This window comes from Erpetoichthys calabaricus, chromosome 8, assembly GCF_900747795.2.
Source record: "Erpetoichthys calabaricus chromosome 8, fErpCal1.3, whole genome shotgun sequence".
NCBI classification, from domain to species: Eukaryota; Metazoa; Chordata; class Cladistia; order Polypteriformes; family Polypteridae; genus Erpetoichthys; species Erpetoichthys calabaricus.
This window is the reverse complement of record NC_041401.2, coordinates 77590787-77615088: the sequence shown is the minus strand read 5'-3', so window position 1 is coordinate 77615088 and position 24302 is coordinate 77590787. Positions and strand designations below refer to the sequence as shown.

Sequence of the window (24302 nt, the reverse complement as noted above, 5' to 3'; positions counted from 1 at the left end):
AATGTTGCATGCTTTTATATCATCCTGACTTTATTATTTTAACTTACTGCGTGTTTGCAATAAAAACTGTTTGGAGGATACAATTTATTCAAAAAACATACATTTTTATCTAAACAGGAAAATCCATTGATATCACTCCTGTCTTTTTACCCCTAGACAAGTCACTAATAAAAGACAGAACACATTTCAAGATCCTACATCTAGTTTCTGGTGTTCTAGAATATAATACAGTTAACTGCTTTAGTCTTTCTTCAGGACCTACTTAGCAACCATACATTGCATATTTTCCTTTAGATATGGACCATGTAAATAAACCCTTGTTAGTCAAAAAACAAAACTATGGGGAATTTGAATATTCGCCCTGCACATGGATTTTTCCTGTGTACTTTGGGTTCCCAACACATATGAAATACATTTGTTAGTTTACTTAGTGACTGTAAATTTCCTTGATGTAGGGGTGTGGGTGTACTTAGGAACAAAATGACAGTTGAGTCATTTCTGATTCCTGTCTTTCTCAGATAGGCACCAACATCCAGGAATACTTTTAATGGAAAATGGTTCAATAATGGATGATTTAAAAAAAAAAAAAAAAAAGTAAAGATCTGAACTTGACAAGGTTAGATGGTAAGGATGATACAGGGCATACTTGGAACATGTTTTTGAATAAATGTTTCACTCAGAGAATATATTTAATCTCACATAAGCTATACATGGAATGTTTCAAGAAGTGCACTTGGGAGCTTCATATTTTACTTCATACTTTTTAATAATACTTAAAAAATTACAAATAAAACAAAAATATGAGGGAGGCAAGCCATATTGGAGAGCAATCCTGGCTTTGTTACACTCAAGGGAAGAGCCTACCCAAAACCATGCACCAGTCTATTAAAGTCACACTCATGTACACAAACATTCATACTGTAGATTTCACAAATAACAAATAACCTAACAAGTGTGGCTCTGGTAAGTGGAAAAAAGTCTGAATTAACATAAGCCATAAGCATAAGTTTGGGGTGTTCATAAGAAATGTAATGATTTACTTCATGAGGTAGAAGTACATAATAAATAAGAATAAATGTGTCAAATATTTGAAATATTAAAATGTGTGTAACATCACTTACATAACCAGTGTCCTTGAAACAATCTAAAAAGACACCCCACAGGGTTATGTTTGAAATTTGCAATTTTTAACCTTTTGGAAGTGGCTCTTAGTGAGCTAGGACTGCAGATAAAGAATCAAACATCTTTGCTATATATATATATATATATATATATATATATATATATATATATATATATATATATATATATATATATATATATACAACAAAATGTCTGTTGTTCGTGCATCCACAAGAGGGTTGGAATGTCAGATGAACAAAGGCAACAAGGCACATAAAGAAAGAGGGACGTAAGGACTAGAATATCCAGTGAAAATAGGTCCCTAAATGCACAATGTCATTGAAATAGATGCACTTACCATTGTACCGTGGTGTTTGTCTTATTAAACAGACATTTTGCTGTTGCTAGTATTATCATATTTGTGATCAGCAACCACAAAATACCATAATACAACTCTTCGCATGCCAATATTACCAATCCCAGTTTTTCAAAGTTTTGTGAAAAGAAGTGACTTTGACCTCTTGTATTTCATTAGAGGGTGAACCTCAGGGGGTCAGTTGACGTGTCATACATAACCTCTAGTCTTTCTGATCATTTTTGCTGGACATCTATCAGTTTACTCTTTATCATAAGGTGTGTGATTTCCTGCAGAAAATAAGGTCGAAACATGGTCTAACAATTAGAGTTTTAGGGTCTAGATTGCCAAAAACAGGAGCGAATCCCAAAAAGTCTGATGTCTTGCATAACTAGACATCAAGATGAGTCAAAAGGTACATCATATGTGGGGGTTTTCAGTATCAGGAGGCGAAGGGCAAAAAAAAAAAAAAAAGGAAACAACTTAAAGTGATTTCAAAACGTTCTTAAGTATCTCTTACAAGGACAAAATAATACCAGGGATAACCTCAACATGTACAAGGGGAGAACATACAAACTGGACATAAAGAATTCTGGCAGGAATCTTAAACTATAACTTAGGCATTATATGGCAACAGCGAAAGCCCCACTAAAATATGTAATTCCATATGCTTAGAATCATTGTTGGAAATTATTCATAATAACGTGCCCCGCCGATCTGTAATTTGTATATTGCAAATTAATGTCGAAATCACTTGATTAAAAATATATTGTTAAACCTTTTCCTCACACTTACCTCTCACACTCAGCATACAGTACTGTGTATCTGTTTCCAATCGTGTTTTACAAATAGAGCCTTAACGTGAGATTTTTTTGCCCCCTTGTGCATAAACCCAGTTTACCCTAATCTCCTTCGGCTAAACGTCAAGCGGCGAACTCTCGCAGACAGCCTCGCGTTGTTGTGACGTTGGCTCATTTAAGCGCCCGCGGGCTTGCGATAACAAAGTGCATGCTCCTCAACGTCGTAAAGCGAAATGTACGTGTGCTGTTTCATGTTCAATGTGGCGCTGGCAGCGCTGTGGCAGACTATAAATGCTAATGTGCCGGCCCGTTCTTTTGTCGTTCCTTTTGAGGTTACCCCTTTCCCACTGCGTCTCATCAGCCCACGAGTGAAAGTACCATTTGGTGACGAGATCCCTGTGGCGGTGCGACGCGTCCTAACACAACCTGTCTTGCTTCCGGGGGCCGCTGCCAATCCTGGCGTGTCGGTAAAGTGTGGAGCAGTCATGATGGAAGTCCGTGTGCGGAAGAATTTCCTTGGCGTGGGCAGTGTAGCCTCGGAGCTCAAGCTAGGGTCTCACTGTCGGAGCAATGTGGTGGACCGGGAAAGAGGAGATTTGTTGTTCGTCTACCCGCTGCGGGCCTGTGAAACCAGACGTCTGGTGGGTTTTTTTTGACCGTAAACACCAAATACTGGCAAAGTATGAGCTATATGTAAACAAGGAACAAATGTTAGTTTGACGCTCAGGTCTTTGTAATTACTAGTGCATTCATTTCAACGGGGGTAGCAAAACAGGACACTGCCGACAAATCCTTTCTTCTGGTTCCCTATGATTCTTGACAAATAGAATTTGTTTTGTTTATAACCTTACTGCCAGATTTAGGAATGCTCAAACAAGTCCTTTTGAAAAGGAAAAAAATTGAAGCTTTTAAACATTTTATTACATAAATGAAACTCCTTTTCATAAATAAGCATTTGTTTCAAACCTTTTTTTAGCTTGTCATTAACCACCTTTTCTCTTCAAGGCTAGCAATAATGTTTGCAATGAACTAAATGTAGCTGTTGACTGTATTCAATGCTGATGTTTTTGTTGTAACTATGACGTTTAACAATATATACTAGTTTATTATTATGTAGCTCTGGAATTCAGTATCCTCTCTTTGTTCCTCAAGTTTAACATAAACAGTTTTTAATGGCATTTGCAAAGGTCTTCATGGAAATTTGAGCTGAATGATGAAACGTAACTTTTTTGTTAGGTGCTTCCTGGCAAGGTGATCTATAAAAATGTACTTCATTATGTCCCAAGAAAAAATTTGGGAATTATTCGGAGGAGTCATTCAGTTGCCATCCCCATTGAGTGCTTCTATTACAAGTAAGAAATCTTTTCTCACAGCCCTTTTCAGGATGCAAAAAACATCCAGATATGGTCACCACAGCATATCCTAGTTGTTCCAGTTTTTTTTATGAAATATTTGTAATGTCCCAAATGGATAGAATACCATATGTTTTGGACATTCATGTGAAGAGAGGAACAAAGGTGTCAACTGATCACCACTTGGTAGTTGGATTTGAAGCGAGGGGCGTAGGCCAGTCACAGCAGGGAAGCCTGCATAAGCAGTTAATGTTTCCAGAAATGTGTGACTGAGACTATAGTTCGTGAAGTTCCTACCTCCAAAAGAACTTCAACTATGTGCAGAGTGAGGTGAGAAACATCAAGTCCCAGTGGTTTCTGGATTCCTTCACAGTTGCTGTAGTCACTCTCACTCTGGTGGTCTGTGGAATCCGTAGTGGTGAGGCTGCTGGACTTGATGAAATCCAACCAGAGATGTTGAAATCTCTAGACATTGTTTGTATAGTGTGGTTAACAACATCTATTTAATGTTGCTTGGAAGATGAGTAAAGCACAGGTGTGGTGGTCTCCATATTTAAGAAAGGAGATCTGGGGACCTGGGTTCGATTCCCGGGTCCTCCCTGCGTGGAGTTTGCATGTTCTCCCCGTGTCTGCGTGGGTTTCCTCCGGGGGCTCCGGTTTCCTCCCACAGTCCAAAGACATGCAGGTTAGGTGGATTGGCGATTCTAAATTGGCCCTAGTGTGTGCTTGGTGTGTGGGTGTGTTTGTGTGTGTCCTGCGGTGGGTTGGCACCCTGCCCAGGATTGTTTCCTGCCTTGTGCCCTGTGTTGGCTGGGATTGGCTCCAGCAGACCCCCGTGACCCTGTGTTCGGATTCAGCGGGTTGGAAAATGGATGGATGGATGGACCAGAGGGTGTGCTCAAACTGCACACTTCTCAGCCTCCAATGTAAGGCAAAGGTACTGGAGGGAAAAATTCGTCCCAATTAGTTGAGCCAGAGATACAGGAGGAACGATGTGGATTCCATCCCGGCTGAGCTCAGTAGACCAGCTCTTCTTGTTGGAGGGTGCAGGGTAGTGTGATAACCCAGTCCCGTATGTTGTGGGAGGTGCTTCAGGAATATGGGGTAATAGGGCTGCTCTTGCCTGCTATTCTTTCCCTGTATGAACGCCGTGAGATCTGTGTCTGAATACTTGGCATTACGTCAGATTCATTCACTGTGGGTGTCGAATATCATCAAGGCTGTGTCTTGTCACCACTCACCACTTTTGTTGGCTTTCATGGCCAGGATATCAAGACACAGCCAAGGATATGAAAGTGTCCAGATTGGGGGCTAGAGGTAGTATTGATGCTTTATGCAGAGAATGTTGTTCTTTTTGTCTCATTTGACTAAAAGCCTTCAGCATGCCCTTGAGCGATTCTCTGGCGAGTGTAAAGCAGCTGGGATGAGGATTAGTTCCTCCAAGTCTGAGGTCATGGTTCTTAATCGGAAAGGGTAGATTGCTCTCTCAATAGATGAGATTGTAGGGGACAACTGCTCTTAGTGGAGGAGTTCAAGTGTCTTGGGGTCTTAATCTTGAGTGCTAGAAGAAAGGAATGTAAGATAGACAAAAGGATTGAAGTGGTGGCAGCTGTTTTGTGGGTGCTGTACTGGTCCATGGTGGTGAAGCTAGAGCCGAGTCTAAAGACAAAGCTCTCAGTTTACCAGTCAATCTACATCCCTGTCCTCTCCTATGGTCATGAGCTGTGGGTAATGACAGAAACAGCAAGATTATGAGTACAAGCAGCAGAAATGAGTTTCTTTCGCAGGGTGGCTGGGTTTACATTGTGTGATAGGGTGAGAAGCTCTGCAGTTCGAGAGAGCCTCAGAATAGAGTTGTTTCTTCTCGTGACTGAGAGCAAGTTGAGGTGGTTTGGGAATGTTTTTTCCCCAGAACTGCACCACACACATCCCACTTTAGCAGAGAACCTGCGGCAGACCAAGGACACCCTGTAGGGATTATATCTCTCGGCTTGCTTGGGAGTGCCTAGGAATTCCTCAAGAAGAGCTGGAATCTGTAGCTGGGGACAAGGAAGTCTGGGATGGCCTGCTGAGATTATGATCCCCACCAGGAAAAGTGGATGGGAAGATGAGAAGTTATGTCCAATCTCAGTTTTTGGGTTATGCTCACTCTCCAAATTCTTTAAGGTTCATGCACCACCCCAGTTTTATTAACTTTAAGTCCATTTAGATATTGTTTTTGCTGTCCATCAGTATCTTCCTGCCTAAAACCGTCAGCCTTACTCTTGATGATAGACAAAATATGATTCAAGTTGTTTAATGGCCAGCTTCTGTTTTGTCGTCTTTCCAACATTTTGTCAAGTAACCTGCACTCTTAAATGGTATTGTTTCTGTTTAGGTTGCCTTTAGTTTAAGAAATATTTTAGAACTTTTTTTTTGGAATCTGAGTGCTTTAGCTTGGTTTTTGTTCGTTCCTATCTTGAATCTAATACTTCTAAGCATAGATTCTAGCTCCCCACGACTCTTTTTTATTGTGGGGGAAAAAGCTTCAGAAAATAAATGAATGGCACACTAGAAGTTACTGATATGAGTGAGTATTAGAACTACAAGATGCACTACCTGATGAACATTGTTTATGGAAGTTTTTTTTTTTTTCATTTTAGGTTTCATCATGTTTACAAGCTTGTGGCACACCCTGTTTTTAAAACTGCAATTGTTGCAAAAGCACTAGAAAGCCAGCTTGGTTTCCAGCTAAAATTAATAAACAGTAAGTATAGTGGAATTTATGTTGTCATCTAGTGGTAACAATTTAGCTGTGGAGCCAAAGCCTGCAATCTGTTACTGTATTCCAGGGAAGCTAGTGCAGTGTAGACAGGTAGAAAGCAATTTTTCCACTTGAAATCTGGAACCGGACTTCAACTCCTCCACTTTATTTTTTTTTTGTGTTTAAGATTCCTGAAACTGGCCATGAATTTTCTCTGCATGTTTGATTCCTGTGTTATTTGTGAGATCGGCACCTAGTAATCCTTTAGTAAGACATTTGTTATGTTACAGTTACAGACTGATTGTGCTGTTCTGCAGACTACAGTCATGAGAAAAAGTAAGTACACCCCATGAATGTTTTTTTCTTCCTTTTTTTAACATGTATAACAAACAACATTCCACATTTACATTTTGTACATGTGTAATTCAAATAAACATAAATTCAGATTTCACATTTGGAAAAAATAAGTACACCTTTACATTTCTCACTACCTCAGATACAGTACCTAAAATAAGAATAATGTGCACCAGATCAAGTGCAAATGATTAGAACAACATTAAAGAGGATCTTGCCTTAACCTGTCTTCTTTAAATATCAGACATTTAGTTTGATTTGCTATTTTTCGTGTGTGTTGTCACCATGCCTAGATTGAAAGAGCTCTCTGAGGCCTTTCAGGAGGAAGGTAATAGATGTCTGTGGGTCTTGAGAAGGGATGTAAAAAGATCTTCAAACAATTGGAAACTAACCATTTCACTCTCCAGAAGGTCATCTACAAGTAGAGATGATTTTAAACAACTTCCAACTTGTCCAGGCCAGGCCACTCCGACAAGTTTAGCCCAGAAGCAGAATGAAATCTCACAATTTCATCTCATAACCTACAGGTAGCTCTTGCCACTGTTGATGTCAAAGTGCATGAGTTTACTATTACAAAGAGACTGCATAAATTTGATCTACATGGGAAGTGTGCCAGCAGGAAACATTTGCTACCCGAAAGAACAGGGCAAGGCTAAAGGTTTCCCATGGACATCTTGGCAAAGGTTTGAAACAGACTGTGCACACCAGACATCTTTCAAGACCTCGCACCACTGTAAGAATTCTGCATGGAGGAGAGGGTTAATCTTTCTCTCCGTTGATATCAGGGACTAGTCATTTATAAGAAGCATCTACTTGAGGTTGTTTCTGCCAAAGGCAGCAATACAAGCTATTAGAACCAAGGGGGTACCTGCTTTTCCCAAAGATGGGAATGGCATATCTGTTTTTCATTGACTATATCATTGCAAAGTCAAATTTTCATAGTTGTTTTTTTCCCTCAATTACATAAGCTTTATCAAGAGCAGGGGTCTCTCACCTTTTTTTCTCTGTGAGAGCTACTTTTACAAAATGAAAATGACCGAAAGCTACTCATGTTTTCTAACGTTTATTCTCATAGCTTATTTCAACCCAAACAAACTGAATAAGCTTGTTTTGCCTGAAATTTACAAAATGTTGGTGTCCACTACTCACATTTTGCATTAAAACATCACAAAATAATATTTAGTTCACCTGCAAGTGCATTTTGTATGTCTGTATGCATTTTCTAGTGTATCTCACACTACTGAATTAAAACATGAATGCTGTCAAAACAAAACAATGCAATTACAAATACAGAGATATTACTTATTCATTTGTCACTTTATTACATGTCACTGTTTCACTTCACAAGAGTATTCACATGTCCAGTTGCATGTGTGATGTGTTTTTTAGTTAGTGAGATGACTGGCGCTGCATGGAGTCGACAAGAAAGGTGTACTGTATGGTGGAGTGTAGCCACTTTGGTTCACTCTTATGGAGTCATTTAAATGTTCATCTGTCAGTCTTGTTCTGAACTTTGATTTCATGTCAGAAATGGCAGACTCACAGATGTCTGTAGACCCAAACAAAGCAGACATTTTCAGAGCTGCTTGGTGAAGATTCATATAGTTATCTTGTTCTACTAAGCTACAGAAATGCTGAGAATGCTGTTGAGACTTTAACTGCACATTATTTTGAAGGTTTACTAATCTTATATATATTATAAAAGCCTAATAATACTGACACACGAAATCTCCCGAACCATGAGGACTGGGGACTTGAAATTTGGAATGTAGGTTACCCTTGGCCCATAGGTGCTCACTAAGAAACGGTTGTAAAAATTTCGTGATCCAAGCGCAAAATTTCTTAGTTTTTTTTTTAGACCTGTTTGTATGTCTGTCCGCTTTTCATGAGAGAACTACTTAACGGATTTAGATCAGTTTTTTTCTATAATTTGCTTGAACATTCTGTTGATTTTGCGACTTTCTCATCACGCTAAGTATCACAGTTCGCTTGTGGTACCGATTTATTAGCGTGAATCTGAGAGAGACTCTCTCATTGCGCTAAGAATCATAGTTCGCTTGCAGGAGCGATATATTTGTGCTAATCCAAGACGGAAGCTGTGGGCTGAGGGGAGGGGGAAGAGTGACGTCAGTGCTGGGCCCTCCTTACTATCCTGTTTCACTAATACATGGGCAAAGCCACGGGATGGCTAGTATATAGTATATAAAATCCAATGTCTATCTGTCTATATGTCTTTCCGCTTTTCATGAGGGAACTACTTAACGGATTTAGATCAGGGTTTTTTTTTTTCTATAATTGGCTTGAACATTCCGGTTGATTTTGCGACTTCTCATTTCGCTATGTACTGTATCATAGTTTGCTTGCGGTAACGATTTATTTGCTCGAATCTGAGAAACACACAGCGGGCAGAGGGGAGGGGCCTTCCTCACTCACTCGCCAGCTACGGGATGTGTTCCTTAACTCAGCTTAGCTAGTGAACGAGAGAACAATTGAATTCAACTTTGTTTGATATTTAAAATAAAGTGTTACATAGATCTTGATGAGTTTGAGTCCAGATATTCTCTTAAGTGTATGCCACTTTGCAAAGACAGATTGCAATTCAGATTGTGGATCACGATTTTTTTTTTTGTTAAAAAGATCTTGATATGATTTTTTGGAAAGATCGCCCACCCTTAATTTGATTAATCAAGTTTTCAAATTTATGTAGGATTCATTAACCCTTTGGTGAGCTACTTGGAAAAGGGTTGCGAGCTATCGGTAGCTTGTGAGCAACGTGTTGGAGACCCCTAATCTAGAGATCCTGATTAAATGAAGATGAAATCTTGACATGTCTGCGTATGTTAATGGAAAATAAAAATGGGGTGTACTTTTTCACTTGACTGTATATTACTAACCTTGAACTTCTAGACATCCCATTTTTATTTGGATTTGTTATGCTTTATTCACTTATAAGTCAAATAAGAGTAACATGTTATTTTGTCAATAAGAGGAGGTTGCACTTAGTTAATAATGTTCAACACCACTTGGAGAGTTAACATCTGTGATGAAGTATTGCATGTAGGTGAATATCAAAGAAGGTGGAGCAAAGCATACTATACAATGTACACAGTGCCGAGGAAAAGATTACATTAAAAGCAAAAAAAGAGCAATTGGCATTTTGGTAATTTTCTTTCATATTGTCTCTGAAGCCAAGTCCACAAATAAGTTCCACATTTCATGTAGTCATTATACTAGTAATGCATTTTCTTAAATAATTGCTTGTAATGGAATATGCATGAAACTAAGATTATTCCACTGCCTTCTAATTTCTTGTACTAGAGAGAAACAACTATAAATGCTGTCACATTCACATATACTCTAACATAAATAGAAAAAGACTAAATAAATTTTAGCTGTACAGTACTATAAGTGGTGAAAGATGTTTTTTTAATTATTTATAAAAAAAAGCTATTGCATTGGTCTTTGCTAATGAAAAGCTTTTACTCACTTTTTTAATAGATAAAATAATTGTGTCCAGAGAGGCAGCTGTTCAGTTGAAGTGCTTCTTGAATATAAACTTTATTATACTGAAGATTAATGTTTTCTTTTTTTTTTTTTTGGAAAAAGTAAGTTACCATTTGTAAATGATGAATTTTCTTTGCCAGGCACATGGATAGATTCTCGGAAGAAGGAATACCAAATTGGACAAATCGTGCAGTTGCAGGCTATTATTAATCTTGATGATAAAAAGAAAAAGCTTTATGTCAAGTATTGTTTTGCAACAATGTCTCCAAATCATCGTTCAAAGCCTCAGTACGTCTTGGTTGATAATTATGGGTAAGACTTTAGTGCCTCACTGATCATTTACAATTTGCAATCAAGTCTTAGGACAAGAAGAATCACACTTTTACCATGATTTCTGTTTTCCATTTTTATATTGTATGCTATCTCCATAGACCAGCTCCAGTCTGGCTGTCCATTTTCTGTTTGACCTCCTAAGCTATTCCATTTCCAAGTTGTCACTTGTTGGTAGTGAACCACCTCTATTAGAGGCACAAAATAATTTTTGCCTTTTCATTAATGTTGTTGCAAGACTTTACGAAACTCGTATAGCCATTTCAAGCCTGACATTCCTACGAATAAAAAGCCCTCCTACTTTTCTAGGAATATTAAGTAATTTGTATTGGGGTTATAAAAATAAATTTGTTTTTCATTCAGATGCTTGATGGACAGTAAGTTTGGATCTGGACAGTCCCGTTTTGTACCCCCTCGAAAGTACAACATGATTAGAATGGATGTGAAGGCTTTTCAGTTCAACCGAAAACCAAATTCTGAGGTAGGAGTTTGATATAAAATGGATCTCTCAGTATTAGGTTAATAATGGTGTGCATAATGGTTATAAAGAAAATAACTGCTTTCTCTGCACATGTGTTCAGTTAGTCTTTGTGGAGAAAAATTGCAGTTTATGACATGGATTAAAGTGTTGCACTATTGTTGGAAGCCAAATCGTCAAGTTCTCATGATGGACTTTGGTTTTAATACTTGTATATTTCCATTTCAATTTACTTTAAGTGGCAAAAAGTATGCTTTTCTGTTTCTGAGTTGAAAGAGGATTCATTGTGCAGTTTTTGTGTACATTTATCAACATTAGTATGTGGCTGTAACAAAGATTTTTTTTTTTGTCCTTTTTTAGATCTATATTCACTGTTCCATGGTTCTGACAGATAATCATCCACCAACAGAGATGACCAAGTCCTGCAGCTATAACCAAGTCACACAGAGGTATCTCTTTATAAGGATCCAAGTTCTGCATCATACAAGTTAGTGGGTATCACTGGCATGACTATTGATATCCACTGGTAGGGAAGATATACTTAACGTTAATCATTTCTTTTTCCAGATGGGAAGAACTGGAGGGTTTGGATGAAGTGTGCCAGTGTTGTGATTCTACGTGTGGAGAGCGCTTTCACTCATCAAATCCTGGCAAGTAATTAAAACATAGTTGGAGGAATGTAAAGACCTAACAAAAATGCCTGGAGTTTAGTTGGGAAGGAGACTTTAGGTAGGTTTTGGTATATGCTGAGTTGGCACTGATGGATAGACAAGATTCTATGTTCTGTATAAATGTTCTACCACACATTATAACACAAGCTGGTTCTCCATATGTTGTGTTCATGACCCAACTTAATACACAAAACTGATTTCCCCGTTTTTCTGCAGAGCCAGGAGTTGTGGCAAGCAGTACTGTTACGGCATTATTAGTTGCTGGAAACAACAATCAAGAGGCCAGTGGTCTGGTCTGACGCAGGACATCTTTGCCAATGCAGAAGTGACTTTGAGTAGCAGGGCATAAAATTTGCACAGCCTGGAAGAAAACATTGGAACACATTTTGTTTGTATGTTCTTATCTGCAAGATGGTGATATTGCAGGAGCATTCTTGGATATGAAAAACTGGTATGTATTTTTGTTAAACCAAAAAAAAAAGTAAATGTGCTCTGAGTGAGTCTCCTTGGTGAGATGTGATTTTTGATAAGCAACAGGTCTTGATTGCAAAAAGTATGTAAATTGTTATGGGGTAGTTTCAGTATTGCATCTGAACAGTGGGCAAACATCTCGTATGATTAGGTCCTAGTCTGCACTGTTCTTAAAACTGGTTACATCTGAGTTCAGCTAAAAAGCAGGTGCCCATATGTTGTCTTAAATTTGTTAGACTTCTGCACTGTTTTTAATTTTTGAGCTCCTGTTGCAAAAGACTGTCCCTATGACAGAGTAGATAGCAGAGAATTGCTGGACCTGGATATGTACAAAATATTATTTTTGTTTAGTCTTCACAAATTTGACTTGTCAGGCATATACATTCATTGCCTTCATTCATTTAATGCAGTCTTGTTTCGGTCTTGTGACTCCAGTCAGATTTATAAAATCTAATATTTATTATTACTTGAGTGATTCCAGGAAGAGGACATGGATGTTTTCCTTCTCATAAAACGGAATACTTGGGCCCAAACCACAAAGCTAGTTGCCAAGAGTAAAGCAATTTGATAAGACTGCTAAAGAGTACACTTAAAAAAAACATTTTTTTAACATCTTTATTTTATGCAATAGTTTGCAAGTAGAAATAGTTAACATTTCTATATGAATATAATATATAAAGTTATCTGTTACATGAAAGTATTCATAAATGCAATTTTGTATGACAAATAAGTCTTTTAATAAAATAAAATGATTATAAGTTTGCTAAACCCTCCATAGAGATGTGATCCCCGGAAACAAATAAGCAAATGTGATCACAATAGATGTAAAAATCAAATAGTCTTGTTTTATGACAATAAAACTTACATCCTTGCAGAGTAAGAAGACACAGGGTAAATGGCGATTCATTACAGGGCAAATTAATGTTCATCTGCCCCCCTGATGTTGAAGCTTTGTGATTTCTCTTAAGGTGACACACAGTACATTTTAGCTACTTTTACTGTGTCCTGACTTGTTTCCTTGCAAGGAAAACCGTACTTCTAAAACGATCAGTGGTAAGGGCAGAATAAGATATAGATACTGACCATTGGTGGAAGGAGGCATCCCTGCAGCATTCTGTGCTGCAGTGCTAAAAATAGCCTGGCTGACAAACTCAACAGGCTGAGAACAGCAGGGGTTATACTTGTGAATCTTTTGTGATTCTTATTGGCTGTACAGACAAAGTATTTAATTTGGCTCACAGTGTATTTCTCAGAAGTGTGGGAGTGCCATCTACTGGCAAAACTGTGCATTAGCTGAGCACACTGGATTTGTTTTAGTAAATTTATCTACATTGATTTATTTTGTGGTTGCATTGCTGCTGGCTAGGTGTTTAAGAGTGTTTCAAATTTTGGTGTAATTAACAGAAATGCACATGATGGCTAGTTACTCTTTTAATGGAAAGACTAATCAATATTATCTATAAAACATGCATTTTAAGATAACAGTCTTGTCCCTGTTTTCATTGCCATGGTTATGATGCCAGGTGCACATGGGAAAACCAGCTCTGCAGTGTATAGAATGAATGTAGTGTTGTCTCTGTTTCAACATGTATTTTTGAAATCCACAGCCAAACTGGAACTTGGTAAACATCAATATTGACAAACGAGTGCAAACAGAATGGTACTTTCTGTACTCTTTTTAAATCTGTATACACCTGCTATATACATAAGACATTAGCAGAAGGTCATTTTTTTTGTTTCTATTGACAATTGATACATTACTGAAGCATATATGATCGATTCTTTTTAATGTAAACAGATGAGCATTACAACCAATTAAAGAGGTGGCTTGCAACTGCAGTGCACTTAAATGGTTGATCGTCAGCGAAATGTTCTTAGTTTTTAAGCACCTAGAAGGAACTAATCAGTAACTGGGAAGCCTGGATGATGCTGAACACACCATGGACTGCTGAACCGTTACACTGCAGCTGTTTTTAAGCAGTCCACCTAAGAACGCTTGGGCTGGTAGTATCAACAAGAAGACTCACGAGGTACCACTTTCTTGCGAGTTTTTTGCTTTAAATCTGTCACAACTCTTTGTAGCTAATGGTATGCCATGGGAGATAATGAGAGTAGAGAGGTTTGTTTCCTTCAAAAAATTGTCTCTCTGCAGTCCTTTCTTTATACTTCATTCACTGTTCAATGCAGGGATGAAAAAGGTAGATCAAATCCCTTGAATTAATACGGACGTTTAATACTCCTTTTGGCCATGCATCTGCTCCTGGATTTTCTGAAGCATTTCCTGCATTCGTCTCAGCTGGAAGAAAGAAATACATCATTAAAAAATTAGAAACAATGCAACTGTTACAATAGTATACAATTTTCTGTGCTTAGTTATAGTAGGGCCATACTGGAAGTAAGGCTTTGTGGCTAACAGGAAGAAGAGTATGTGGGTATTTTTTGTTATTGCTCAGCTGCTAGCAGCACTTCTGGCATACTGTTAGTTTTTAATGGAAATAAAGGCTCCTGTGTTCAGAAGGAAATGTCATGCTTGCATTTTCCTGTGGACAGTAACAGGGCACTAAAGCCTATCCATGTATCAAAAAGTACAAAGCATGACCGTTCCTGGACAATGGTAACAATTCATAGTTTTCACAGGTAGTGTATGCAGTATAATTCACAAAGTTTTTGTAGCACAGATGCATATCTTGTCGGACTTGTACTAAGAATGAGTGCCCTTTCTGTCATTGAGAAGAATTGGGTAACTTTAAAGAAAAAGAAACCAGTTTATACTAGATTAGAAAGGCCTTATTCTAATCTTAAATCTCAAACGCAATGATGTTATGGCAGGTACAATATTTAAAAGCTTTCTTACTACTTAGTTGGTATCCTATTTATGAATTAGCTTTCACAAGGCTTGTGAAGTATCTGCATCCTCTCAAACTGTGTTACGTTTAGGTTTGAAGTGAGTTTTTTGGCTTGGCCAGAGACTGTCCAGATACATGAATGGACTGTGATAAATTAGAAAAGCTACAATACTTTTACTAAAAACAATGTCAGCCCTGAAATGTGTGAACATTGTAGATCTCTCTGTTGACTTCTAGGGCTAATCATTACACTTTAGGCTGTTTACTAGTGTAATAGCAATTTATACCTATAAAGAGAATCCTTGGCTTGTTACATACCTGTTTAGGAAGTAAATAAATGGCTATCTTTTAATCGTACTGATGCAGGAAAATACAATACTGGTCAAAAGTTTTGGAATACCTGTTTTTTTCCAGTTTTTATGGAAGTGCACATGGTTTAATGTCTGAGTGTTTCAAGAAATATGAAGGCAAAGAAGAAATAAGCAATGACAAATAAAAAAAAAATAAGTAAAGGAATCATTGTGTACAAAATTTTATTCAGATTTTTGATTTATTAATGTGGCCTTCTTATGTTGATATAACAGCCAAACTGTGGTAATCCTTTTGATTCAGAATGCCAGTCAATCTGTGCAAGTCACCAAAAACCCAGACCATCACACTTCCTCCCTCCATGTTTGACAGTTGGCGTCACATACTCAGGAACCATCCTTTCACCAACTCAACTGCGTACAAACACCCTGTGGGATGAGCTGAAGATTTCAAATTTTGATTTGTAGGTCCATAAGAATTTCTTCAAGTGTGCAGAAGTCCATAGCCGGTATTTCTAGGCCCTATTTTGTCCTTTTTAAGGAATGGCTTTCTTCCTGAATCTCACCTTATCAAACCTGCAGCACAAAGTCTTTTCACAGTTGAAACTGAGACTTGTTTTTTTGACCACTGTTTAAGCTGTGTTTGAAGCTGTTGTGCGGAGAGGCAACTATCACGCAAGCTGGTGACCCTCAGAAACTTGTCTTCTGATTGGCTTGTCACTTTGGCTCTGCCAGATCTCTTCTTATCCCAGTTTCTTCCTGTTTCCATTTGCCTTTGGATTGTGCAGAACACGGCATTCACTGACACTTATTTTTTTTCCTAAACCAAAGACCTGCACTTCAAAAGGTAATAATGTTCTGTCATATTTTATTTATTAAAAAATATTTATTATTTGCTGTTCTCTTGCCATTATCACTGGAATGGACAACTTTCTACAGTGTAATATTATCCAAGTGGCTGCAGTAACAGTCTGTTCCAACTCTGCTTTAAAACTGATAGAGGGTTTTTAAGTAATCAACAGAAGTTGGGACACTCGTGCAAACTGTTTGCTTCAACTTCTAAGGCTTAATTTACTTTAATTGCTGCAGAACATCTGTAGGTTGTAACCTATTAAGTGTTCCCTGAGGAAGGCCCATTTGTAATATTCTGAAATTTCCTTTCAATTTTTGCTAACCTAAACTTGAAATTTAAACCTCTGGCAGTTTACTGCTTACCTTTTCACAATTTTAGGCCATTCATTGCATTTCCAAGGATTACATTTGAAGAAAAACTGTAAAAACTGAGGTGTTCTTTCTATGTTGAAGCTCATCACTTTTGAAACGTGAAGATTTCTTGAGCAAATAAGCGCTGTTAAGTACCAAGACCATGCTAAACAGATATTAAGCATTGCTCTTCCAAAACGGCTATGCATCTGAATGACTGGATTTTATACATATTTTAGCCCTCTCGAGTTTGGGATAAAAAGTCTTTAAAGTAATGTTTGTCTGTATATGCATTTTTGGTTGCTGATCCTTGATATAATGAGACCGTGTTGAACCAGGAAGTAAAATTGTATTTTAACTCTGCATTGTTTAATTTCTTCTCAACTATTCTTGCTCATGTTTCATCATTCAAGTAATGTACAGTTGCCAGATGTTTTGTGCCCGAGATATTACTGTCATAGATTACTCAGTCTGTAGCTCTAAGTTTTGATAGACTTGGAGTTTGATTAACAAACTTAAAAACAATGAATTGGACTTTTGGTCTGCTGAACTACATTAATATGGTTTCTTGTTCTGTCATATGTAAAAAGCTGCATTATTATTGTCAGACACAGGTGTAACAATTGAATCATTTCAACTGGGGTAAATTATCAAAAAATAGTGAAAGAAATTACCAGACTGAGCCTCAGATTCAAGGGCTCAGTTTTGGTTAAATTCACCACACCCAGTAATACAGCTGAAATAATGCAATTTTTTAGCAGCATTAATTCAACCTGCAACTTGCACAAGTATTTGTATATATGTTTAGTTTTAGGGGGTACAGTATAGTGGCATAGAAGCTGGATTTGTGACAAAAATATTGTTGTAGACAATTTTACCTCCCATATCCTCAAAGATGTGTTAATCGGATTGAATGGCTAATCCAAAGTGAACCCCATCCCCCATGCCCAATGTTAGTGTGTGAGTGGGCAATGTAATGGATTGGCACCCTCTTTAGAGTTTCATGCCCAGTGCTGCAAGGATTGCTTCTGGCCTCCTATGACCCTGGCGCGGATTAACGGATTTAAAACATTTTTTTTGGCATATTTATGGACATCCACATGCAGGAAAATTAAAACTCATAAATGCAGGGTTTCAGCAAATCAGACTGCAGTTCTACTGAGAATGCTTGGAGGACACTTTCCACTCTAAGCATCGTGTCCATTGTGTCCAGCAGAGTGTTGCTTTTTCAGTGCTTGCAAATGAAGAACTTCTTTTTAGTGACTGTTATATTCCTATGCTTGAAGGGCTATGTAAGCCTGTAGTTGTCTTGTATTATAATCTTTTAGTTGACCCCTAACTCATCATTGCAGGATCCCTTGTGGGGTTTTGCCTTATTTGATTATCAAGAAGAATAATCCCTTTCTTCAAAGGGGGCAGTGGCAAGCACATTTGTTACATTAAAATGTTCTTCTTAGGTCCACCACATCTTCGATGCTATATTCGACTGAAAGCTAATTTGTCAATTCATGATGCTTTTTATTAATGAAAAGCTTTGACTGGTTAAGAGTCTTAAATTTGGACAGACATGTGTAAATTAGAGGCTGATGTGGGATATAAAGACTGCCTCTGGTGATTAAATCAATTTTCCACAACTTGTGAAACTGACCATTGCCATTGAAGGAGTTGTGTCAGAGGCAGTTTTATTTTTGAAAGTTTATATTTTTTCCAGTTATTTGTTTATTTGGTATATTTTTAAACCCAGAAATGTACAGTATATTTAGTGAGCTACATGAATACAAGTACTTTGGAAGAATATCTGTCCATCCAAGTTGGATTCAATTAGTTAATTCCACTGATGAATGAAAATCATGATTATCCACATCATCATCTTCCATATTTAATTCAATAGTTTTAATTATCTTTGCTTAATAAATATCACAAACATTTAACATAGCTTTTCTTGTCTCCAAAAGTACTGCATACACTACACTACAGTGTCTTTAACATTCAAGTCTTAGGTGTTTCCAATGTCTGTAATAAAGGAAGGGAAGATGGGTTTATAGGGTTATTATTGTCATGTATGAAAGGAGACCGAGAACCTCAGGCCCTGGGTGCTACAGTACAAAATGTCACCCAGTAAATACTAATATTCCCCACCCTACATAGTATAATTTCTCCAGAAGAACATAAGATAAAATGTAATAATGGCTGCCATGTCTAAGACTTTAGTTAAGAGGAGGGAATAAGAGTACAAAAGACTCTGGCATTCACATAACCATTTTTAAATTCTCATACACCACCATTGGAAATAAATAAATGAGTGAGTGAGGTATAATGAAACTTAGGAATAACGCTGCTGAATTTTGAACATACCTGTTATCCAGTAAAGTAATGAAGGTAACATTAGTACTGCAGTACAATTCAGAAAATGACAAAAACCGTACTATGAGTATTTCTTAACGTGGACCTTCAATTACTGACTAAATTGAAAGAAACCCGAATAAATTATTTTTTGTACAACTGTGTTCCGCTTTAAGCCTGTGGTGATGCAGTGACACCCTACAGATATTTCTGGTATTGGTATTTTTAGTTTGAGGCAGAGTTGGTGAAAATGAAGGTCTTGTCTTGTTTACAAAGTATTCCTTAATAGGTTATGTTCATAATTGCTCCAAATGTTTGACTTTAGAGCCTGGAAATGTTATATAGTTATTCATATATAATGAAATAGCCCATTAATATCTTGCCTATTAATACTAACACAACTTTATTCTAATTTAGGTCTTTATTTACTGTTAAATATTTAATATACTGTATTCATTATCAGGTACCTGGTTATGCCAAAGGAAAATTAAAGGACATTTTTTGTGGATATGAGAATCATCGTAAAAATAATCTCAAGTCAGAATGTAAATAATAAAAATGTGACAAGCAATACATTTATTCTGTTTACAGTTGATGTTTGTGGGCTCAATTATTGTATGAATTGAATTCATTTGATTCTTTAGATCATAAAATGTACAGCAGGATTGGAAATACAGTATTGCATAAGAACAATCTGTGTGCATTTGAAAAAAATAATTAAAACACTTAACCCATTATGAAAGTTGAGTCTTTATAAGGTCAGTTCCAATAAACAAGGACTTCTTGCCCATGATTTGACTCGTGACACATTTTGCAGGAGAGAGAAGTACTGTAATGGATAGTGATCATGTCACTGACTCTACCAACCAGACAGATCCCAAGCGGAGTCTGAGTCCTAGTAGTTGGTCATTTTGTATCTGTTAGTCCCATCCCCCCGTTGCATTAATTTCCATTTATTTGATTAATCTCAAACATGACAAATATGATGAAGGCCCATCACCTAAAACTTGGTGTTCTTAACTGCCTTTTCAGTTTTTTGGATGGAATATGCTTTTACCTTCATTCCTTTTCACAAAATTGAACTATATGGCATACAGATATATATCTCATAGAACATAAAGTGTGCAACAGGTTTTATTTGATTTTATGAATGTATGAAAACAATGAATTGGAACCCAGCATTCTTGGATAAGGACACTCTCGCTGTGTCCACTCATACAAAAATAAATAGATAACCTAGAAACCTGTCATGGCTGCAGTCTTTGAGGTCAGTCCCGATAAACATTGACTCGATTCCATACTGCTGAAAGCTGCTGCATGTCCATGATTTGACTTTCAGATGAGATCAGTGCTCTCTCCATTAGGGTACATCACTGATAACACCAAACCTGACTGATATTAAGCAGAGTTTCATACCCACAGCTTCAGATACTAAGGAGACCATTTTATGATTGTAGTTACAGGAGTGGGGAAGTCTTTTAAAGCAGCAGCCTCAATAGCAATATCACCATTTGAAATTGTTAGGTTATTAACATGGTACCCCTCCTCGAACCGCCACCTTATCATGGTGGAGGGGTTTGCGTGTCCCAATGATCCTAGGAGCTCTGTTGTCCGGGGCTTTATGCCCCTGGTAGGGTCACCCAAGGCAAACTGGTCCCAGGTGAGGGATGAGACAAAGTGCGGTTCAAAAGACCTTCTATGATGGATAAAAAAGTTGGACGGCGTTTTCCCTCGCCCGGACGCGGGTCACCGGGGCCCCCCTCTGGAGCCAGGCCTGGAGGTAGGGCTCAATGGTGAGCGCCTGGTGGCCGGGCTTGCACCCATGGGGCTCAGCCGGGCACAGCCTGAAGAGGCAACGTGGGTGCCCCTTCCCATGGGCTCACCACCTATGGGAGGGGCCAAGGAGGTCGGGTGCAGTGTGAGTTGGGTGGTGGCCGAAGGCGGGGACCTTGGCGGTCCGATCCTCGGCTACAGAAGCTGGCTCTTGGGACGTGGAATGTCACCTCTCTGAAGGGGAAGGAGCCTGAGCTAATGCGTGAGGTCGAGAGGTTCCGGCTAGATATAGTTGAGCTCACCTCGACACACAGCTTGGACTCTGGAACCAATCTCCTTGAGAGGGGCTGGGCTCTCTACCACTCTGGAGTTGCCCAGGGTGAGAGGCTCCGAGCGGGTGTGGGCATACTTATTGCCCCCCGACTTGAAGCCTGTACATTGAGGTTTACCCTGGTGGACGAGAGGGTAGCCTCCCTCCGCCTTCGTTTGTGCGTATGCACCGAACAGCAGTTTGGAGTACCCACCATTTTTGGAGTCCCTGGAGGGGGTGCTAGAGGGCATACCTTCTGGGGACTCCCTCGTACTGCTGGGAGACTTCAATGCTCACATGGGCAATGACAGTGAGACCTTGAAGGGCGTGATTGGGAGGAATGGCCCCCCCGATCTGAACCCGAGTGGTGTTTTGTTATTGGACTTCTGTGCTCGTCATGGATTGTCCATAATGAACACCATGTTCAAGCATAGGGGTGTTCATATGTGCACTTGGCACCAGGACACCCTAGTCCTCAGTTCGATGATCGACTTTGTGGTCGTGTCGTTGGACTTGCGGCCACATGTCTTGGATATTCGGGTGAAGAGAGGGGTGGAGCGGTCAACTGATCACCACCTGGTGGCGAGTTGGCTTCGATGGTGGGGGAGGATGCCTGTCAGGCCTGGTAGGCCCAAACGTGTTGTGAGGGTCTGCTGGGAACATCTGGCAAAGCCCCCTGTCAGAAGTAGCTTCAACTCCCACCTCCGGCAGAACTTCGACCACGTCCCGAGGGAGGTGGGGGACACTGAGTCCGAATGGGCCACGTTCTGTGCCTCTATTGTTGAGGCGGCTGACCGGCGCTGTGGCCGTAAGGTGGTCGGTGCCTGTTGTGGCGGCAATCCCCAAACCCGTTGGTGGACACTGGCGGTGAGGGATGCTGTCAAGTTGAAGGAGGAGTCCTACCGGTCCCTTTTGTCCTGTGGGCCTCTGGAGGCAGCTAAAAGGTACCGGCAGGCCAAGCGGAATGCGGCTTCAGTGGTTGCTGAGGCAAAAACTTGGGCATGGGAGGAGTTTGGGGAGGCCATGGAGAACGACTTTTGGATGTCTTCGAGGAGATTCTGGTCCACCGTTCAGCGTCTCAGGAGGGGGAAGCAGTGCAGTGTTAACACTGTATATGGTGGGGATGGTGCGCTGCTGACCTCGACTCGGGATGTTGTGGGTCGGTGGGGGGAGTACTTCGAAGACCTCCTCAATCCCACTAACATGCTTTCCAATGAGGAAGCAGAGCTTGGGGACTTGGAGGTGGGCTCCCCCATCTCTGGGACTGAGGTCACCGAGGTGGTCAAAAAACTCCTTGGTGGCAGGGCGCCGGGGGTGGATGAGATACGCCCGGAGTTCCTCAAGGCTCTGGATGTTGTAGGGCTATCTTGGTTGACACGTCTCAGCAACATCGCATGGACATCAGGCACAGTGCCTCTGGATTGGCAGTCCGGGATGGTGGTCCCCCTCTTTAAGAAGCGGGACCGGACGGTGTGTTCCAACTACAGAGGGATCACACTCCTCAGCCTCCCTGGAAAAGTCGATTCGGGGGTTCTGGAGAGGAGGGTCCGTCGGATAGTTGAACCTCGGATTCAGAAGGAACAGTGTGGTTTTTGTCCTGGTCGCGGAACAGTGGACCAGCTCTACACCCTTAGCAGAGTCCTGGAGGGTGCATGGGAGTTCGCCCAACCAGTCTACATGTGTTTTGTGGACTTGGAAAAGGCGTTCGACCGTGTCCCTTGGGGAATCCTGTGGGGGGTGCTCCGGGAGTATGGGGTACCGGACCCCCTGATAAGGGCTTTTCGGTCCCTGTACAACCGGTGTCAGAGCTTGGTCCGCATTGCTGGCAGTAAGTCGAACCCATTTTCAGTGAGAGTTGGACTCCGCCAGGGCTGCCCTTTGTCACCGATTCTGTTCATAACTTTTATGGACAGAATTTCTAGGTGCAGCCAGGGTGTTGAGGGGGTCTGGTTTGGTGGACTCAGGATTGGGTCACTGCTTTTTGCAGATGAAGTTGTCCTGTTTGCTTCATCAGGCCGTGATCTTCAGCTCTCTCTGGATCGGTTCGCAGCTGAGTGTGAAGCGGCTGGGATGGGAATCAGCACCTCCAAATCCAAGACCATGGTCCTCAGCCGGAAAAGGGTAGAGTGCCCTCTCAGGGTTGGGAGCGAGATCCTGCCTCAAGTGGAGGAGTTCAAGTATCTCGGGGTCTTGTTCACGAGTGAGGGAAGAATGGAGCGGGAGATCGACAGGCAGATCGGTGCGGCGTCCGCAGTGATGCGGGCTCTGCATCAGTCTGTCGTGGTGAAAAAGGAGCTGAGCCATAAGGCAAAGCTCTCAATTTACCAGTCGATCTATGTTCCTACCCTCACCTATGGTCATGAGCTATGGGTAGTGACCGAAAGAATGAGATCGTGAATACAAGCGGCTGAAATGAGTTTCCTCCGCAGGGTGTCTGGGCTCTCCCAAAAAGATAGGGTGAGAAGCTCAGTCATCTGGGAGGGACTTGGAGTAGAGCCGCTGCTCCTCTGTATCGAGAGGAGTCAGATGAGGTGGCTCGGGCATCTGATCAGGATGCCTCCCTGGTGAGGTGTTATGGGCATGTCCAACTGGGCAACTGGGAGGAGGCCCCGGGGAAGACCCAGGACATGCTGGAGGGACTATGTCTCACGGCTGGTCTGGGAACGCCTTAGGATTCTCCCGGAAGAGCTAGAAGAAGTGGCTGGAGAGAGGGAAGTCTGGGCATCTCTGCTCAAGCTGCTGCCCCCACGACCCGACCTCGGATAAGTGGAAGAGGATGGATGGATGGATTAACGTGGTATTTAGCATAAAATGATGGGCAACACCATAAAGTAGACCAACATAAGAAGATGTACCCTTTGCTATTGCTTTTAGGAACATAAATGTAAATCACTTATTTTTTAAAAGGGAATCGAGTGGACTATGTTGCTATGACATCATTTGAAACCAATAAAAGTGGCTTGCACATTGCTGCCGATCCATTAATATTCCAAACCTTTAGGATTGTAATTTGTATTCAGCTCCTTGAAAACAGATTCATGATTGAAGGATAGCCTGCATGTATCTTATCTACCACCAGGTGTATTACAAAAGTGTTTCACTTCCTGAAAACTAATTATTTTCTTGCATTGGTTATTGTATTGGCAAGAGGTCTTAGAAGGTCCAAAACAATGTGGTGGGAGAAGATGTAATTTCTTCAGTTCTATGGTACTTTTTCCAATGAATCATGAGAATTATCTGGAAATTACTTCTCATGCCTAGTATATGACAACTAAATGCATAAATTCATCTACTGCATGTTTCCTAAAAACATAAATGTATTTGCAAGAAATTTTCAAG

General features: G+C 40.0%; 2 protein-coding genes across 7 annotated transcripts in view; one reads left to right on the top strand and one right to left on the bottom strand.

The window, feature by feature from the left end:
- Positions 1 to 1980: 1980 nt before the first annotated feature.
- Positions 1981 to 11882, top strand: LOC114655696 (zona pellucida sperm-binding protein 3-like). 2 transcript variants are annotated; one of them, XM_051931184.1, is made up of 7 exons: positions 1981 to 2918; positions 3514 to 3629; positions 6272 to 6375; positions 10371 to 10518; positions 10924 to 11041; positions 11399 to 11487; positions 11606 to 11882. In XM_051931184.1, the coding sequence occupies exons 1-7, from the start codon at positions 2511 to 2513 to the stop codon at positions 11694 to 11696; spliced, it is 1074 nt and encodes a 357-aa protein (XP_051787144.1). In that variant the 5' UTR covers positions 1981 to 2510; the 3' UTR covers positions 11697 to 11882. The 2 variants fall into 2 exon arrangements, with proteins under 2 accessions (XP_051787144.1, XP_051787143.1); XM_051931183.1 differs by having other exon boundaries at positions 1983 to 2918; positions 10371 to 10542.
- Positions 11883 to 13950: 2068 nt separating this feature from the next.
- Positions 13951 to 24302, bottom strand: part of LOC114655695 (septin-4) — a 66787-nt gene continuing 56435 nt past the window's right edge. For all 5 annotated transcript variants that reach the window (XM_051931181.1, XM_028806872.2, XM_051931179.1 and 2 more), the window contains one exon: positions 13951 to 14476. In XM_051931181.1, the coding sequence (XP_051787141.1) occupies positions 14411 to 14476 (66 nt within the window). In that variant the 3' untranslated portion in view covers positions 13951 to 14410. The remainder of the gene's footprint in view (positions 14477 to 24302) is intronic.